We start from the raw sequence: 20,846 nt of genomic DNA on the forward strand, positions 1-20,846 counted from the left end.
AAACATGCCTGTCAGCTGATTGGGTCGTTCCAGTATGGGGGCTAAACTGTGCTCTGGGAGCTTGGCCTCTCGTGTCTGGTCTGTACAAGTGGGGCCTCCGCCTTGGCACCAGTCCCCTGGATAGGCGGTCCCACCAGAGCAGTGGGGGTGGTTTCACTTGGCGTGTGGGACATGAACCAGCAGCAAGTGCATACGTGAAGAAAACCTGAGGTTTCTTTCCACAGAGGTATTGATGTTTGTGTAAATATATTTTTTCTTAACTGTCTTGTAAACTCTTTTCTTGGTTCCCATAATTTTAAAAGTTGTTTCTTAATGGGCTTACAAGAGAAACAGTCACATCATAAAAATTCTGTATCTTTCTGTCAAGTTTGTACATCTCATACTTTTCTCCCATATTCTCTGGAATGTCCAGAGCAGCTCTTGATGGATGACATCCTTGTCTTTTTCCCGACTTAATAGGGTGGCCTTGGACATTTCACCATAAGATTTGACTTGGTTTCAGATAGATATCTGTAAGTGATGATAACTACTTTAACCAAATAAAGTATCTTAGTTCCACTTTTGACTTTGCAAATTAAGGAACATACAGAACTTAGAAAGTTCAGGGGATAGCAGAAAATATATGAGGTATAATATTAAGTATGTGGGGATATTTGTCCTAAAGAAGAGAAAACATAGGATGATTTCATTATCCTCACATAGAGGTAGGACCTATGCTGGCAAACTGAAGCTTCCAGATCAACTCTGAGAAAATGGTCTAAGCTCTGGGCATGTCACTGGATGTCCCTATATATACTTTCACTGGTGACCATGGTATAGAAGCAAGAACAAACAAAAGCACTGCTCTCTTGAATCTGAAGGAGCTCCCTTCCTCCTGTGACATCCCTCCAGTGCCCTCTACTGGCCAAGCTTAATGTCATGTTATCTGTCAAGGAGAAATATTTCAAGAGCCCTGTGTGTTATCACAGAGCAGGTACTGAAGGGTGAATTTGGAGTTGAGAGGCAGTAAATTAATAACTAGCACCAAAGCCGGATACAAGAGTATGCACTATATAATTCCACTTTTATCAGATACAGAAGCAGGGAAACGAATCTATACCGTTAGAAGTCAAGATAGTGGTTACCCTTGGAGAAAAGTAGTAGTGACCAGAAAAGAGCATGGATGAGCCTTTCGTTGTGCTAATAATGTTTTTTGGATGTGGATGCTGGTTACATGGGTGTGTTTGTGCAGATTAGTACTTTTTTTTTTTTTTTTTAGTGTGTATTATATACTTTGATAGAAGTTAAAATGTGGTATAGTTTAATTCCAAAAGTAAAAGCTTAAATACAAGATCCTGTCTAGAATAGAGGAAATACAAAATAATACTGGGTAACTCACCCTTTTCTTATTTTTAAAAACTTGCTTGAGGGTTGTACGTCTTAAAATTGAAAAATCTGTCACTGTTCATTCAGCAGAAGTATTTGTTGCCAGACTACCTTTCTTTTCATTTGGGATCAAATTGTTAATGCTGAGGCTGCCGATAGAGCAACTTCCACTTCCTCTTGTTGCCATTCTTCTTACTGATTCTTTGAACAGCAGCTTCTTAGTTTTTTTATGGTGTTTCAGATGCAGTGTAAATAAAATACCACTGTTCTCCTCTGTAAACATTATCTTTGCTTTAACCTCTGTCATGATGCGCCCTTCTTCTTGTCGCTGCTGACAAATCACCAGATCCTTCTTTCCTGGCTGAGAGATTGGGAGGCCCACAATGGTAACTTCCACATAGGGGTGAATAATGATAACTGTAGATGGTTGGTTCAGGAATTGGTGGTAGGACAGACTCAGCACGTGGCTTTTAAAACCTCTAAACGAAAGCAGCTTAGTACTGTGGTTTGTTCAGGAGTAGTAACTGGGCACAGAATGGAAGGAATCCACCACGTTAGGAGCTGAACCTGGATCTAGGAGGTAGATAGGGAATCTGGACAGGAGGCACATTCCCAGAAAGCAAAGGGTGCTAAGAAACTCTGCAATACACTGTGGATAGAATTTAGGGTGAATTTTAAAGTGGGGCTAGTTGTTTAAAGCCCAGTTGTTATTAAATTAAAGTGAATGACAGTAATAGACTTGGAATTACCTACTTTTGTGTGCAGAGCTTGAGATCTCCACATTGATAGGATATGAGGTTGTTTTCATGCTTTGAATGGCTGGTAGTACCCTTATCTAATGAGGCTTTGGCCAAGGCGAGAGTTACCACAAACATGTAACACAGAAGGCTGAGAACCTAGAGAGATTCCCTTGCAAAAATTGTTCCCTTGTATTTTTTGACCCTAAGTCATTTGAAGGTGAAGGGAATAAAATAGTGTATGGTGAAACTAGCCTTTCATTTATAAATTCAGGCATGTACTTACAGGTATTCACTGTATCATAGGCCCTGTTCTAGGCATTGAGGACTCAAAGGTGAATCTGATGCAGTCCCTAGGCCCTAGGTGTATTCGTCTCTTTGAGGGCCGCCTTTATCATACTGGTCTGTGACCTACAGCTTTGTCACCAACTCCTTTAGGATTCTCTTGAGCCTTTCAGATCTTATACTTGGATTTCATATCCAGGCAAATGAGTTTCCTGACTTTACTTACTTCATTTTATTACTAGTCTGGGCTCATACTGTCTCACTGATAAAGGACTTCATTTGCAAATTTAGCATTTTAAAGAAAGGGTACCAGGGGCGCCTGGGTGGCGCAGTCGGTTAAGCGTCCGACTTCAGCCAGGTCACGATCTCGTGGTCCGTGAGTTCGAGCCCCGCGTCGGGCTCTGGGCTGATGGCCCAGAGCCTGGAGCCTGTTTCCGATTCTGTGTCTCCCTCTCTCTCTGACCCTCCCCCGTTCATGCTCTGCCTCTCTCTGTCCCAAAAATAAATAAATGTTGAAAAAAAAAAATTAAAAAAAAAAAAAAAAAAAAAAAAAAAAAAAGGGCACCCATGGAAGGCCGAAGGTAGGAATCTCATTCTGCACATATACTCCAGAGTGACAGTTTGGAAATGTTCTGTCCTCCAAACTGGTCATCTGTATGTAGAACAATCTGCAGTCACATCACTACAGCTGGTTCTTAGTGCTGATGATGGAAGGGGGCATTGGAATGGGAAGTACAAACATAATATAATATCAGCACAGGATTTTGGATATTAAGAAGTTTATATTTCAAAATGGTTGTCTTTTGATCTGGAAATCCATACCGTTTGCCAAGTAAACTAAGGCCTTTCTCTGCGGCTTTCTTGCTCATTGTGGTATGATTCTGATATCTCTCAGACCAGTCCTCCTAAAACAGTGCCACTGAGTTGTACTTCCAGGTAAGCCATGATTTTGGTGTGAGAAGTCATTGTAGTTGTTTTAACAATATGTTGTTTGCTAATATGTTACTTTGAAATAGATGGCTCCATCTATACCAATTTGTAATTAGGTGAACCACACACAGTGTAGATGGTGTTAACAGATTTTAGTCAGTTGGCTTCGACTTGCCTAAGGTGGTTTCTTGACTCTTCTGCTTACTGCTTGCAGTTTCTGCTCTCAGTGTGGTCCCACCAGCTTTGGAGAGCCAGAACATTTTGTTGTCAAGGGATTCCTGATGCCAGCCGCCCACCACACCATTCGGCCAGGGTTGTCTGTGCTTGCTTTTGCAAGAACTTTTTACACGGGGCTCGTTCACACAACACCTTGCTTTCCGTGGCCCTCCCCCCTCCCCTTGCAGCCTGGTTCTGCATTTATCCCAGCCCTCTCTTCCTTTTAGATTTTGGGGAAGGAGGAGTTGAGAGGGGGAGAGGATTGGAGAATGGTTTCATCTTTTAAAAATTCATAGCTTAAAAAATCCTTTTCAATTCCTTTTAAATGCTTAGACCTAAGGGAAGTGCAGGAGGTGCCAGAGTTGAACAGCTTTTAGGGACTTTAATGGCTGTGGACTCCATCAGGGACAGCCTCCTCCTGGGTTTGCAGCTGGCCATTTTGTGAGGGGTGTGCAGATTAGGTTTCAGGATTTCATCTTAAAGGTGGAACATAAAGGAAATGTGTGTCAGATTCAGAAACCGGCTTTTGCCTTGTCTTTACACAACAGAAAAAAACTCTTTGGAAACATGTTGACACTTTATTTATTTTACTTTAAAACAGCAGAGTTGTAGAAGTAGGGGGAAAGCCCATCTTTTTAGTTTTAGGAATTCTGAAAATGTAGGTGATTGGATGTTTTTAGATTATAGCTTGGTTTGCACTTGGGCTGGCTCTTTTGTTTCCTGTAGAATAAAGAGTGCTGAGCCTGGATGATCATAAATATGTGATTTTCTTTTATTATTTATCCCAAAGTACAAACTCTGCTGAGGATTGTCTGTATTATAATTCTGTTAATGTGTTTACTTTGTTTCCCCCGCTGTCTTGGATAGAGCTATCAGATAGACTTTATTCCTTACTATAAATTACTCCAAAACAAATTTGCGTAACAATTCAAAATTCAGATAGAAGGCATTATGAAAGTAGATAAAGAATTTAAACAGAATTACTTGCAGTTATCTATCCCTGAAGATTTTATCTATGTTTATCATATGAATTACTTCATGAACTATTTTGCCCTTGTATGTAATGTTATCTGAAGGGTCCATCCATCTTCTCTAAAAATGTGCTTTAACAAGTCTTCTTGAAAGACAGTTTGATCAAGCTGTTTTAATTGCTTCCTCTTCACCCTGTGGATGGATCAAAGTCATCCTATGCTGTTGCCTGCTTACCTCCCCGCCCCTCCCCTTCATGGACTTTCCTTTTTTCCTTTTCTAGACTATTGTAATTTATCTGTGGAATATCTGTCTAACCTCTGCCTACTCTCTGAGTACCCCAAATAGAACATCTCCAAATCCCGACCTCTCACTTATGCTATTTTCATTTGCCTTTCATTTGCTCAAGGCAGCTCATTGTAGTGCTGAGAGCTGAATTGGAACCCAGAAAATCCAATTCTTGTACTTTGGAATAATTGTGAGCCTTTGGGTCATCAGACTCCTCTGACCCTTAGTTTCCTGTCTTAAGATAAAAGGATTGCATTGCCTGAGCTTTAAATTCCTTCCCCAGTCCTTCAAACTTATGTCCAAAATAGAACTCCATTTCCTCTTCCAAATGGTGGTTTTTGTCCCTGTTCTGCAAATGAAGAAACTGAGACCTAGGGAGATTGAATCAGTTGTACAAATCATACAACCCTTGTGTTCAGAATTTAGATATCTGCACTCCCTGGTCTCCAGGTGTTCCTGTTCCTCCAAAACAGGCATTAGAGTGTAATGAGTCGAAAGGTCTTGTGTTACTTGGTGAGGCCTCTTGAGAATGAAATTGGTGTGTCATTTGTTAAATCCTTTGTCTTCCCCCAAAGGTTATAGCTTGAATTTTCAGGGCTCTGAACCTTGAGTGGGCTCTGCTGTCACGAGATTGGTTTCTTCAGTCCTGTGTTCACAGATGTGATCATTCCTGATCCGGATCAGTTGACATGAAGGCGTAGGGTCTAATGATAAACAAAAAAGTACCGTCAGGTTTTCCTTTGCAGTGTGATATTTGATACAGCTCTGGTAGTGCCTGGCGGCTTGCTTCTACTACTGCCCTTAATGGTGATTCTTATCAACCAAGTGGATTTTTATCACCAGATTAGGAGTTAAATGCTTTTCTCTGATTGAAGAGAGCATTTTGAGATAAGTTAATGATTCATAGACAACAACACAGGTTTTAAAATGATATACTTATTATCTGTAGGAGAAAAAATTACACAAAACAGTTTTTTTAGCACAATATAGTTAGCTGTGAGTCCAATATTGATTTAATAAATAATGATGATAATAAGTATATTGGGAAGGTAACACTTCCATCTTCCATAACAGGAGGTTACCTGTTTTTATAAATAAAGTTTTATTGGAACACAGCCAGACCCATTCATTTGCATATTGTCTGTGACTATTTTTGTGCTGTAATGACAGAATTGAATTGTTGCAACAGAGATCATGTGGCTTGAGAGCCTAAAATATTTATTATTGGCCTTTTATAAAAATATTTGCCACCTCCTGTTTCACAGGAAGAAGCCAATAGAATAATGTTTAAAATTGGAAGAAAAAAATCTAATAGAGGTATTAGCATTTTTTACAGAAATATAATGGAAAGCAGAAGGAATAGCTTAAGATCAAATGATCACCTCTGGGAAGAGTGAATCAGGGATGGGGATGAGTGGAGTCAGGGGAATACTATTTTTTTTTTTTTAGATTTTTAAGTAATCTCTACACCCAACATACATGTTCTACCAACTAGAGCCAGTCAGATGCTCCAGGAATGCTACTTTTTCTGTTAAGCTTTAGGTTATTGAATTCTTGAGCTAAGTACTTGTATTACTTTGAAAAAAGTGTGAATGAAGAATACTGAAAATTTTGGTTGGACTAGGAGAACAGAAAAAACAGGAAAGGAAAAAGATGGAGTCCACCAATTCAGATGAAGAAGACAGGAGCTCAAAGCCTTTTCTGAGCTTTCCCATTTATTCACTCACTCATTCTGTAGATAATCATTCAGAAGTCAAAAATCAACCTTGATACGGCAGAACAGAGTTCCTTCCCAGAGGACACTTAGGCACTTAATAGCCGATGGCACTGCAGACAGGGAAAACGGGAAAAGATGATATCACGGTGATATGGCTACTATAATTTAGTGCTTTTCACAAGATGCTTTCAGGGTTTAGGGAAGTTAGGTTAGACATCCCAGAGAACATGACACCAGAGCTGAGTTTTATAGGATGAGACTGGAGAGGAAGGGCAGTGGAAGGATTTTCCAGATAGGGGCATAGCCTGAACAAAGATCTCAGCAAACAGTGCTGGTTTCAGAACCTGCCAGTGTTCAGTATACTTGGATGAATGGGAGAAAGTAATGTCAGAGCTGGTAGGAGACAAGCCAAGGGCCAGCTTGCCTATGCAGGGCCCTGTGCTTTGAGGAATTTGTATTTTTTTCCTGAGGACACTACAGAGATAGGATCTGATTTTCTTTACGTTTTAGGAAAATGTACTCTTGGTACAATGAGGGGATGGAATGAGAGTAGGGGGCATGAAGAATAAAGGTACTTAAAAGGCTATTTGAAGTACAGAAATGATTTCAAGTACAAAGATAAAGTGGACTGGAGAAGAACCAAGGGATTCGGGAATTTTGAAGGAATTAGGGGAAAGGGCAGGAGTTAAGGATGACCGAATCCAGGACTGGGTGGCACGTTGTGGGACATTAGCCTCTGATGGTGGGGGACATAGGAACAGGTGCGTATGTGTGTAAAAGTAGTATAGAGTTTGATTTTGAAGGAGTTGTGGGTTTTTTGTGCAATCTATGGAACACCTATTTGGAACTGGCCAGCATGAGATTGGCAGTGTTCGCTTGGAGGTCAGCAGGAGGGCTTGGGTTTGGAAATGGACAATGTTCATGGTGTAGAGAGATGAAGTCTGGGAACTGAGTAGAGACCTCAGTAAGCCCTGGGGGTAGTAACAGTGTTGAATCCTGGGGACACTGACAGTTAATAAATAGGACTTCCAGTAGGAGAGGCCTAGGGAAGAAGCTGAGCTTTGGAAGCTTGCAATCGGAGGGAAATCAGCTGAGCACGCCCTCCAAGAAACCAGTGAGAATAGGATTTTAAGAGGAGGAAATGGTTCATGGCTTAAAATGCTGCGAGGAAGTTATAATAGAGGTTAAAAATGTCCGTTGGATTTGGCTCCTAGGGAGTCATTGCTAAGAGCAACTGTAGGGAAGTAATATGGGAAGAAGGGAAAATACAGGTTTGTGGGGGATTCATTAGTGTAGTCACTATTTTAGGATTGGGTTGAACCTGTTTCTTTGTTGAGGAGAAAAGAACTGTAGAAAGAGAAAGGTTTAGTGATAGGAGCGGAAAGGATTCTTCCATTCAGAAAATGTTCATGAAGAGCACCTGTTGTGAGCCTGGTGCTGTTCCAGACTCAGGGTACAGCATGAACGAAACAGAGCTCACACTTGTGTGCATACGTGCACATGTCTCACAGGTAGTATGTTTGTAATCAAGCAGACATACTATAATGTCAAGTAGTAACAAGTGCCAGAAAGAAAACTAAAGTAAGATAGGAGGATAGAGAGTGGGGACAGGGGTAGGGGTATGTTTTCTATGGGGTGGTTAGGGAGGGCATCAATGTCCAGGTAACATTTGAGGAGACCCCTGAACGAAATGAAGAAAGACTAACTGCAAAGTAACCCAGGGTCTGAGGTGGCTGAGAAGTGGGAGAGGATGGATCCCAAGCATTGATGGAAGAGTTAGTTGTCTAGAGAGCCGTCTTCCTCTGATGCTGGAGAGAAGCGCATAAGGACAAGCAACATCAGTGGCTGCCACATGGCTAATGTTCACCGTGTGACAGACACTAGAGATTCTCATCCCTTTGAATTCTCCTGAAATCCTCTGAGGTAAGTATTGTCACCATTTTACAGGTGATGAAACCAAACTGGAAGAGGTTTTACCTGGCTAATTGTTATTAGAGCCTGCATTTTCACTGCTTTTTGGCCCTTCACACTCTGCTGTTGTCCTCCTGTAGGTTGCTCCAAGCCTAGCGACAGACATAGATAAATTTGTGCAGTTTATGGAGGGTGCGAGAGTGGGGAAGTGAGAAACGGAGGGCTGTCTTGCCCATGGGACCCGACCCTCCGTGGTCCAGAATGTAAGGAATCTTGGGAAGAGGTGTTACGACAGGCGTGTGAGGAAGGTGGCATTCCCCAAGACCTCTCTGCCTTTTTCATTAACTCTCCTCGAGCGAGTATTCCCCATGTTCTGTTCCTCTCCTGTCCTTTCTAAAATCCCCACGCTGTAATAGCGTGGGATTGCCTTATTTGTGCCTGTGGTTGTCAAAGTGGTTCTTCGGAACCACTCTCGAGGTTGAGGGTGGGCATAGTTAGATGGTAAAAATACATATTCATTGTGGAAACTTCAAGGTTTATCTGATTTTTTTAAAGTTTATTTATTTATTTGGAGAGACAGAAACAGTGCGAGTGGGGGAGGGGCAGACAGCGAGGGAGACAGAGAATCCTGAGCAGGCTCCGTGCTGTTGGCGCAGAGTGTGACATGAGGCTCGAACGCACGAAACCGTAGGATCATGATCTGAGCCGAAACCAAGAGTTGGATGCTTAACCAACTGAGCCACCCAGGTGCTCCAAGGCTTATCTGATTTTTAAAGTTGCTTCCCTTGTACTCTTTGCCCCAAAGGGCCTGATAATAGTTTGGGGGCTGGGAGCCTGTGAACAGCAAAGGTCCTTGTCCTTCCTGCCATCAGGTGTGCCTTCTGCCGTCCTGGTGAATATAAAGGGCTGTGGTAGCAGTCTGCTATATGTACACTTGTCTGTGTTTGTGAAAACGCATGCTCTTGAAATGAAATAGACCCCTTGGTCTGAGCACGGATTGTTAGGATGGCAGAATTCTCAAGGTATATATAGTAAATGTAAATAATTTCTGAATGAATAGTGGAATAGCATGTACCTGATGTTTTATTTTTTTTTAAGTGTCTGTAACTCAGCACTGAGGAACTTGGAAATGGCACAGGCACTGTTGCAGAATTTCTGAACTGGAGAGAGAGAGAAATAAGAAAAATAAATTTCAAAATGTTACTATTGAAACCTGGCACCGTGTTTTTCTTCATAGAAACGTTGTTAGGTGGGTAAGTGTAAGAGGGAAATGGGAATTTTTATATTGTTTGCTTTTTACATTATTAGCAGCTTATCTTGTGAAGGTAATTAAATCCTACCTTCATACATAAGCACTGAAACACAGTTAGGAGGGCAGGAGGCCTGCCAGTTTTCATATAATTCAGAAGTTATACACATTATTTTTGCCCCTGTTGACAAATTTCCTGGTTTGCCCACACAGTTAGGTGGTTCACAGTATGTCTGTATTATCTTTCTAATTAAGTGGTGGTACCCTGAAGTTAGAAGTTACTTGGTTCTTTATTTGAGCCCAAAGGATCTAGTCACAACTTTTGAGTGATGGCAACATAGCAACAGAAGCAGTAAAACCATGTCTAGTATTGTGGAGAAGTACATCTGTTAGGGTCTATCTGGTTATCCATTCCTGCAACATAAAATTTTGCCTTAGGAAAATACTGCTTAGTTTCGTATTTTTTAAACGTGTGCCATAAAAGGTAAAAAAGTAGAGGTAACTTGAGGGAGTGCTTTGTAAATTGATTGATACTATTTGGAGAAATAAAAGTCAATAAATGCTTATTGGACCCCTGCATGGTTGACGATGTCTGCCATTTTGTGGGGTGGCAGCAGCCTGGTGTGCGGCAATCCATTAGGGTGCTAGAAATAATTTCATGAAGTTTGTCAAAGCTTGCTTTTAGTGAACTAGAGCAGTTATTCTTATAGTAACATCATTCCCACTCGCTTGGATCTCACACACACATCCTTTCTCTCTTTCATAGGATGGGGTGGGGTTATCTATGCAGCATGAATATCACTAAAGGTGCCCCTAGTAATATCTTGCGTGTGAACAAATTGGCAGTGGGGAGATTTGGTTTTACCACCTCTTTCCTACAAGCTTTCACTTTGCTGGGTAATCAAATTCAAGCCATACTTCCCTAGACTTTCCTGCTTGTGCTCATCTGCCTTCTCTGATGTTCTCAGGTCCTATGATGATGCAGGCCTATGGGGTGGTGGACCTGTGATCTTTATGGCCCTCTCCAGTGCCCAGGCTCCGCTGTGATAGATGTGTTCACACTTCCTACCTCCTCCTTGAGCTTCCTCTATGGCCCAGGTTTATTTCCTACAGGCTTATTTCTTGGGATGTATTCCTTAAAGTGGAATCGGCAGATAAAAGGACTCAACAGTTTATAGACTTAGTGGCACATTGCCTGAGTGCTCTTCAGAAAGCTTGAAGCAATTAGGCAAGTGCCATTAGCAATGATAAGTTGGACCTGTTTTCCACCATGTTCCTGGCAGTGCTGTGGCCTTGCTTCTGTAAGCATGCCAGTTTATGGTACTTAATCGGAAATTGTGTTTTTTGTGATGGCTCTACTGCATTATACTTATTTTTTAGATATTAAAAAATAAATTTTATCATCATTGGTGGGGTTTTCTGTGTTATTTAAATGACCTTCATTTTGTTGGGTAGAATTTTGAGTATGTGTCCGGTTATTGATACTATCCTTTTTTTTTTTACTAGCTGGAATTTGTTTTTCCAACTTCTCTCTTCATTTCAGAACGTGTAGCCACTTGTAATGGCTCAGAAGGTTGGTTTTCTAGGGCCTGATAGTTTGAAGTTGACAGATAAAGGAGATAAACTTGTACTAACAATTTACTTAGAATTGGCATTATTCTGTTGAAGATTAGGGGTAAAATTATTTTAACTGTCCAAATTTTGAGCGCTCACTATTTCTCTGGAGTTTACGATGTTCTTTTCCTTTCTTTTCTTTTATTATTTTATTTTATTTATCTTTTAATTCACACCCAAGTTAGTTAGCATATAGTGCAACAATGATTTCAGGAATAGATTCCTTAATGCCCCTTACCCATTTAGCCCATCCCCCCCAACCCCTCTGCAACCCTCTGTTCTCTGTATTTAAGAGTCTCTTATATATTTTGTCCTCCTCCCTGTTATTATATTATTTTTGCTTCCCTTCCCTTATGTTCATCTGTTTTGTATCTTAAATTCCTCATATGGGTGAAGTCCTATGATATTTGTCTTTCTCTGACTAATTTCGCTTAGCATAATACCCTCTAGTTCCAGCCACGTAATTACAAATGGCAAGATTTCATTCTTTATGATTGCCGAGTAATACTCCATTGTATATGTATACCACACCTTCTTTATCCATTCGTCCATCAAAGGACATTTGGGCTCTTTCCATACTTTGACTATTGTCAGTAGGGCTGCTATAAACATTGGGGTGCATGTGCCCCTTCAAAACAGCACACCTGTAGTACCTAGTAGTGCAATTGCTGGGTCATAGGGTAGTTCTATTTTTAATTCTTTGAGGAACCTCCATACTGTTTTCCAGAGTGGCTGCACCAGTTTGCATTCCCATCAGCAGTGCAGAAGAGATCCTCTTTCTCCTCATCGTCATCAACATCTGTTGTTGTCTGAGTTGTTCATGTTAGCCATTCTGACAGTGTGAGGTGGTATCTCATTGTGGTTTTGATTTGTATTTCCCTGATGATGAGTGACGTTGAGCATTTTTTCATGTGTCAGTTGGCCATCTGGATGTCTTCTTTGGAGAAGTGTCTCTTCATGTCTTTTGCCCATTTCTTCACTGGATTATTTGTTTTTTTGGGTGTTGAGTTTGATAAGTTCTTTGTAGATTTTGGATACTAACCCTTTATCTGATATGTCATTTGCAAATATCTTCTCCCATTCTGTCGGTTGCCTTTTAGTTTTGTTGATTGTTTCCTTTGCTATGCAGAGGCTTTTTATCTTGATGAGGTCCCAGTAGTTCATTTTTGCTTTTGTTTCCCTTGCCTCTGGAGACATGTTGAGTAAGAAGTTGCTGTGGCCGAGGTGAAAGAGGTTTTTGCCTGCTTCTCCTCTAGGGTTTTGATGGCTTCCTGTCTTACATTGAGGTCTTTCATCCATTTTGACTTTTTTTTGTGTGTATGGTGTAAGAAAGTGGTCCAGGTTCATTCTTCTGCATGTCGCTGTCCAGTTTTCCCAGCACCACTTGCTGAAGAGACTGTCTTTATTCCATTGGATATTCTTTCCTGTTTTGTCAAAGATTAGTTGGCCATACGTTTGTGGGTCCATTTCTGGGTTCTCTATTCTGTTCCATTGATCTGAGTGTCTGTTCTTGTGCCAGTATCATACTGTCTTGATGATTGCAGCTTTGTAATACAGCTTCCAGTCCGGGATTGTGATGCCTCCAGCTTTGGTTTTCTTTTTCAAGATTGTGTTGACTATTTGGGGTCTTTTCTGTTTCCACACAAATTTTAGGATTGTTTGTTCTAGCTCTGTGAAGAATGTGTTATTTTGATATTGGTTGTGGAGTTTACGGTTTTCTTGAAGTGAATACTTGTTCCATCATCATTTACTAACTTGACCTTCCCTTTTCTTGATTTGGCTAATTCTTTCTGCCCTCCTTCTTTTTCCCCTGATTCTGCCCACTTTGCAGCTTGTTAGCAACTTAGATGCTATGCTCATGAGCTTTTTATAGTTCTTCTTACAGAAAACCCCTCTGACTCTTGGAGGAAAAAAACCTAAGTGGACAGACACACACATCACATTCATCTGGATATAAGAAATAATTATGAACATAAGGATAATTATGTGCCTCTGGAATTGTTTCCTGAGGGAGCAGTGTTCTCTAGCTCTGTGAGATGTCCAGGAAATCAAAGTACAAAGTAAACATGAGGCGGTGTCTACATCCGGGCTAGAACTGGAAGCTGAGATTCTAGGATCCCTCCCTTGTTTGTATATGAGGAAGGTGAGCGCTTTAGACTTGGGCCAGTCTACCTTTTAGTGATTCAGGCAGCCCCAAATTTCGGGTTTCTTCAGGTTCTTTCTGGTTCCCACAATGCCCCAATGCACTTCTCGACCTCCAGAGCCAAATTGCTGGGCTCTTATTGCTGTGGTGCTCAAAAGTCACTTATGAGAAAAAGTTCAGTGTCATCATGGGCATCATGGGCACACTCAGTGGAGATGGGGGCTTAAATATGGGTACAGTAGAATCAGTCATTTAAAATCATACTAAATGTTGGAATGAAACTTATTTTGTCAAGTAATGTATGCACACGGTTTAAAATGTCAAAGTGTATGGGGGGCATGTGATGAAATGCAAGAGTGACCTATCCTGTCTCACACCAGCTTCCCTCTCAGTCCTTCAGGAGAACTACTTTTAACTCTTTTAGCTCTCTCTTTTACTGTGTATATTTTAATTTTTTGATTTATCAGTAGTAAATATGATTTATTGATTTCCTTCCAGAAGAAATGAGGATAGTTTATTTTTACCCCCTCTCCTCCAATCCTCTTGGTATATTTTATGCCATTATGCCTCATAACATTATTTTATGTCTCTCTTTTAGCTTGTTTTGTAATTTCATATGCTAGCATCTTTTCTAACTTATTTTGTCTACAAAGATAGTGTCTTTTTGACTCCACCCATCTGAAGCAATAAATCAGGTAAACTTAGGACCATACTCTGGGGGCTGGCTGTTGACTGTTGTTACAAGATTGTGAATATTCTGTAGAAGGAAACTCTCTTCTGTATTTTCCTCATGTGTCACAGTTAATCCTGAGATCACCTTAAATGTTTTATTTTGGGGGCGCCTGGGTGGCTCAGTCGGTTGGGCCTCCGACTTCGGCTCAGGTCATGATCTCACGGTCCATGAGTTCAAGCCCCACGTCGGGCTCTGTGCTGACAGCTCAGAGCCTGGAGCCTGTTTCAGATTCTGTGTCTCCCTCCCTCTCTGACCCTCCCCTGTTCATGCTGTCTCTCCCTGTCTCAAAAATAAATAAACATTAAAAAAAAAATGTTTTATTTTGGGTTTTACCATAATCTTTGGCTTTTTTATGTTTTACAGAAATAAGTAACTTCCTTCAATAGATGATAATGAAAATACAAAAGAAAGAGAAGCAGGTAAGTGATCACATATTTTTTTTAATTAAATTTTTTTTTATTTGAGAGATAGAGAGAGAGCACAAATGGGGGAGAGGGTTAGCTAGAGAGGGAGAGAGAGAGAATCCCAGGCAGGCCCCACACTCAGCATGGAGCTGGACTTGGGACTTGGACTCATGAACTGTGAGATCATGACCTCAGCTGAAATCAAGAGTCAGATGCTTAACTGACTGAGCCACCCGGGCACCCCTGTGATCAATTCTTTATAGTTTTTATGTATTCATCATTTTATTTGTTTGGTTAATCTAAAATCTATAAAATTTGTACTCATAATGATGTGTAGAAATTTCCTCCTAGACAAAGTAATAAACTAATTGGAAGGAAGTAAACATCAGCTACTGGGCATTTGGTTTCTTGAAGGGGAGGAGAATTGATAAAAACGTTTATGACCCTGTGTGACCCACCCTGCCAAGATCTTTTTCTTAGTTGGTGCTTCTGTGTTCCAGGTGGTTCCATACTCAAAGGAACCCAGAGACTCCAACCAGTGTGGTTCAGGAAGGAGGTGAGAGGGGGGACCTCCCTCCATCTCTTGGAAACATGCTACCTCTGATGGGCTATTTTGCTTTTACAGAATTGGAAGATAGCCTGGTAACTGGGAGTATCTGAACCCCTGCCCTTCACAGAGACCGTGTGAAGAGGTTGGGTGGGATCAGCCACTTTGCTCTCTGCTGCTAGAGAGCACTGACTAGTTAGATACAGGGTGACCTAGGGATATGGTTACAAGGATTATTCTCTGTTCTCTCCCAGTGGATAGGTCCTTGTGAAACCAAACCAAAACAAATTGTTTTAGGAAATAATTGACTCATTTGCTGCCAATTCTTAAGAGGAAAAGCAGTGACTAAACGCTATCCACACACTGATTTCTTTGTATCCCGGCTCTGTAGCGCCATCAGCTGGTAGACAAACACTATAGAGAATGCAGCGCCTTCTGTGAGGAATTTATCCTACTGGTAGACTCAGACAGGTGTCAGATGGGTGAACAAAGGTTTTTGCTGCTGCTTTGTTTATAGAAGCAAAAATGGAAAGGAACCTGCACGTCCATCAGAAAGGGGACTATTTAAATCATAGCACATCCATCTAGTAGAATATTAAAACCTCTGTTAAAAAGAACACATTAGTGAAGAGAACCCCAAGCCTTCAAAACTATTATCATTTATGATACACGGGCAGGTTTATATTTCTTAAAACATTCTGCATATTTAATGTTTTAAACATCCTTTAAGGTAAGCTTTTATTCAGTAAAAACACTTTGTGGTTTTTTTTTTTTGTTGTTTTTTTTTTTTTTTTTTTTTGAGAGACAGAGCATGAGTGGGGGAGGGGCAGAGAGAGAGGGAGACACAGAATCTGAAGCAGGCTCCAGGTTCCGAGCTGTCAGCACAGAGCCCGACACAAGGCTTGAACCCACGAACCGTGAGATCATGACCTGAGCTGATGTCGGATGCTTATCCAACTGAGACACCCAGGCGCCCTTCAGTAAAAATACTCTTTACCGAAATTATACCAACATGAATTCAGGTTTCTTTCTCTTGAGATTTTACTGGTTCATATTAAGACCTTAATGTGTCAGCCAGCTATTATGCAGCTTAGGTTAGATGAGTTTTCACTTAGTAGTGTTGATCAATGGGGTAGAATTCATACTTGAAAGTTTGTATTAGCAGTGATAGGGGAGCAAGTGAATTAAGTGGAGTCACTTCCAGGAGGAATCGATCCTGCTTCTCTCAGGTGCAGGTGATAGGCCATGCTGGTGACTAAACTGTGACTAAACTGGTTGCAGAGCACGGAAATAGAAAATTCCCTTCGTGCCAAAGCAATCCATAGGTACCAGCATTGAGCATGTGCATAGAGACAGAGGGGAGGCCCATGTTCTAGAATGAACTTGGGCTTTGATTCTGGTAGATAGAATTGAAACTAGCTACCACTTTGCTGTGTAACTTTGGACAAGTTCACACCTTTTTTCTATCATTTGAGTGGGAGCAATCATATGTGCCTCACAAGGTATTGAATTAAATGGGATAACTCATCAAGTGTTTGCCATTCAGTGTGTCAGTGGCAAGGAAATCGTCCAGTAGAATGAGAAAATTAACCACCAAAGTTTGTCCTTTCCCTTAACCATGTTTTTAAAGTGTTAGAAGTAACAGCAGGGCACCTGGCTGGCTCAGTCAGTTAAGCATCTGACTCTTGATTGAAGCTTGGGTCATGATCTTTTGGTTTGTGAGTTCAAGCCCTGCATGTTCCGTGCTGAGAGTGTGGAGCCTCCTTGGGATTCTCTGTCTATCCCCACCCTTCCCCTGCTCATGCATGCATGTGTGCACTCTCTCTCTCAAAATAAATAAACTTAAAAAAAAAAAGAAAAAAGAAGTAACACCAAATAAAATGTCCACTCTTTAAAAACCCTCATTCCTATAAATTATTTTTTCCTCTTCTCTGGAGGAAAATGACATGTAAATACATTCTGTTCTTGAAAATTACTCATTTCCTTGTCCAAAATTTTATCAAGGTAAATTAAACCGAGATGAAACATTTTGTAAGTTAATCAAAACTTGGTAATAAATAATCATACTACTGTTTAACCAGAAAGGACATAGCAAGAGTAGTGTGCCAAGAACAAAGGGTTTAGAGATTGACTGTACTGCCTAAAGAAGTGTTGCAAGAAAAATAGACTTTTATAATAAAACATTTAAGAATGAGTCATCAGGGGCTATAGTCTTTTATCTATAATCAAAAAATAAACTTTTTTTCCTAAGAAATCTATGTATATATTTTAATCCCTAAAAAGACTAAGCAATATTATGCAGAAAAACATCTTGCAAGAGGAAGAAAATGTGAATTCTAATCATTGAAAACTTGTAGCACTACTGACGCATAGTGCAGCTAGAAGTACTTCTGTGTGTGTGTGTGTGTGTGTGTGTGTGTGTGTGTGTGTGTGTGTGTGTGTTTTAAGTTTATTTATTTTGAGAGAGACAGAGAAAGTGAATGGGTTGGGGAGGGACAGAGAGAGAGGGAGAGAATTGCAAGCAGGCTCTGCACTGTCAGCACAGAGCACGGTGTGGGGCTTGAACCCACAAATCATGAGATCATGACCTGAACCAAAACCAAGAGTTGGATGTTTAATCAAAACTGAGCCACTCAGGCACTCCTAAAAGTACTTCTTTGTAAGGGAACAGATCCATTGCTGATGTGAGCAGTGACAAACCTATGGTAAGGAAATACTCATTTGTATTCATCCCAGCTTCCTTGTGTGGTACTGAGAGAAGTACAAAGTATGATAAATAATTATTTGATATAAGATGCAGGTAAGAGGGTTTGCAGGGGGGCACAAATCCAATGTAGAGGAAGGTTTATAAGCATGAACACAATAGGAATAGGTAATACTGTGAATAGGAGTAAAACTTGGAGCTGTGACCAAAAAGTTAACTCAGACTTGCAGTAATTATGAGAGAACCTTCTGTCCACACCCCATGACCTGAGTGCGGAGTACTATTTTGGGTGGTGACCTACGATAAACTAAGATAAAAAGCATGGTGGATTTAGCTGGCCACCAAATTCCCAAAAGTGTTGGTCCTACCTGTTCTTTACTAGGGGGAGGTGAGGATTTGAATCCCGAAGATGGTGCATGTAACACTAATAAGAGATCAGCAGATAATGACCCACAGTTCAGAGTAGTGAAAGATAAATAGCACAGTTGATCATATGGATGAATAATTCATTTCTTAGACTTTTCAGTGTCACCCTGCAGAGGGTCTTAAGGGCTAATACTAGTCAGACCTTCCATTTGGTTTGAACATGCCTAAAGAGGGAGTGTTAGTAAATTGCTTAGTAGAACCAGGATTTTAAACAGCCTCACCCTGGAGTCATGTTTCAAAAGGACTTAAAATGGACCGTATCCAAATTCTCCCTCTTCCAAAGAAAGCAATCTGAGCCTTGAATCCTTTTCTCTATGTTTTGACATACCTTGACAGACTTTTGTTGTTGTCATAATTTGTTCTGTGTTCTGAAACATACTTGAGAAGCCAGAGTATAGTGACCAGGACGGTAAAAGAACATTGACTTATTTTGGGGCGCCTGGGTGGCTCAGTCGGTTAAGCATCCGACTTCAGCTCAGGTCATGATCTCACGGTTCATGGGTCCGAGTCCTGCGTCAGGCTCTGTGCTGACAGCTCAGAGCCTGGAGCCTGCTTTGGATTCTGTGTCTTCCTCTCTCTGCCCCTCCCCTGCTCATGCTCTGTCTCTGTCACTCTCTCAAAAATAAATAAATAAAAGAACATTGACTCATTTCATGTGAAGTATGATGGATGAAACTACGATTATGTAGCCTAAAGAAAGGAAGGTTTAGGGGCTTCTGGCATGCAACTCTTGATCTTAGGGGTTGTGAGTTTGAGCCCTCCATTGGTGTAGAGATTACTTAAAAATAAAGTCTTTTTTTTTTTTAAGGGAATATATATTTTTTTTAATATATGAGATTTATTGTCAAATTGGTTTTCATACAACACCCAGTGCTCATCCCAACAGGTGCCCTCCTCAATACCCATCACCTCCCCTCCCCTCCCTCCCACCCCCCATCAGCCCTCAGTTTGTTCTCAGTTTTTAAGGGTCTCTTATGCTTTGGCTCTCTCCCACTCTAACCTCTTTTTTTTTTTTTTTCCCTTCCCCTCCCTCATGGGTTCCTGTTAAGTTTCTCAGGATCCACATAAGAGGGAACACATATGGTATCTGTCTTTCTCTGTATGGCTTATTTCACTTAGCATAACATTCTCCAGTTCCATCCACATTGCTACAAAAGGCCATATTTCATTCTTTCTCATTGCCACGTGGTACTCCATTGTGTATATAAACCACAATTTCTTTATCCATTCATCAGTTGATGGACATTTAGGCTCTTTCCATAATTTGGCTATTGTTGAGAGAGTGCTGCTATAAACATTGGGGTACGAGTGCCCCTATGCATCAGTACTCCTGTATCCCTTGGGTAAATTCCTAGCAGTGCTATTGCTGGGTCATAGGGTAGATCTATTTTTAATTTTTTGAGGGACCTCCACACTGTTTTCCAGAGTGGCTGCACCAGTTTGCATTCCCACCAACAGTGCAAGAGGGTTCCCGTTTCTCCACATCCTCTCCAGCCTCTATAGTCTCCTGATTTGTTCATTTTGGCCACTCTGACTGGCATGAGGTGATATCTGAGTGTGGTTTTGATTTGTATTTTAAAAAGGAAGATTTAAAAGCATCCTGTAGAGAAAAGGGATTTAAATGTATCTGTTGCTGAACCTGTGGATGCAAATGGTCACATGGAGAGCATTAACTGGAGGATAGGCCAAGGCACTTATTAAGTATTGTTTCCTCTGTTTATTCCCTGTCAGCATCTAAATTTAATAATCTACCTGCCCCCAGTTTTTGTTACTGCCTGGAATTAACAAGGTTTAGATTGACTTTGCAGATCTGGAGAATTCAGATTTCTAATACTCTTGGAACATCATAAGGGAAAAAACCCCCTCCCCCCCCCCAGTTTTAAATGCGAAAATATGATAATAGATTTGGGGACTAGAAATGACAGATTTCGGTGAGAGACAGTTGGCAAACCTGTCCACCACTCTTCAGTCCTTAACTTACCAGCTTCTCCACAGCATGCAATGCCTATAATCATTGTGTCTTCAAGTGCTCTCATCTTCTGGCTTCTGTGACACTCACACTTTCTTTTCCCCACCACGTCACTGACCTGATTGCCCCCTCTCACCCTCTCTCTAGGTTCCTCCTCTGGGGGCCCTTAAACATCAGTGTTTGTCAGGTTTTGGTCCTGTTCTTTTTCTTTGTCCATTCATTCTTCCTGGGTAGTCTCATTCATTCTTATAAAAATGACTCTTGGAAAGTATACCTGAGAGCCTCCTGGACACCACTCCCTGCATTATCATCAGATGCCTGAAACTGATCTTTCCTCCTCCTGGTGCTGACCAGCTGTGACTACATGTGGAGTCATGTCAGGGTCAGAATGCCTGCTTTATCACCCAGAGCACAGGACTCCTGGGTGAAGAGAAATGGAATATTCTAAATGGAGGAGGAAACAGGACACACACACACACAGTTGGACTTTGTTCCTGGGTCTTGCTCACCCAGCAAAGCTCTGTTTGCAAGATAACTGAGCCCAGCACAATGGCAGTGTAATAAAGGCGAGGATATGTGGGGTTTTCGCCGGTAGTGTATCCCACAGTCAGGTAACCATAGGGAATATTCTTTCAGAAG

The 20,846-nt window shown here is 41.1% G+C and overlaps 1 protein-coding gene across 3 annotated transcripts in view; it reads left to right on the plus strand.

Annotated features, from left to right (window-relative positions):
• Window positions 1-20,846, plus strand: part of CHD6 (chromodomain helicase DNA binding protein 6) — a 204,448-nt gene that overhangs the window by 42,004 nt on the left and 141,598 nt on the right. For all 3 annotated transcript variants that reach the window (XM_030309584.1, XM_030309585.1, XM_030309586.1), the window contains exon 2: window positions 14,521-14,576. In XM_030309584.1, the coding sequence (XP_030165444.1) occupies window positions 14,544-14,576 (33 nt within the window). In that variant the 5' untranslated portion in view covers window positions 14,521-14,543. The remainder of the gene's footprint in view (window positions 1-14,520; window positions 14,577-20,846) is intronic.

This window comes from Lynx canadensis, chromosome A3 (assembly GCF_007474595.2).
Source record: "Lynx canadensis isolate LIC74 chromosome A3, mLynCan4.pri.v2, whole genome shotgun sequence".
In the NCBI taxonomy this organism is placed as follows: Eukaryota; Metazoa; Chordata; class Mammalia; order Carnivora; family Felidae; genus Lynx; species Lynx canadensis.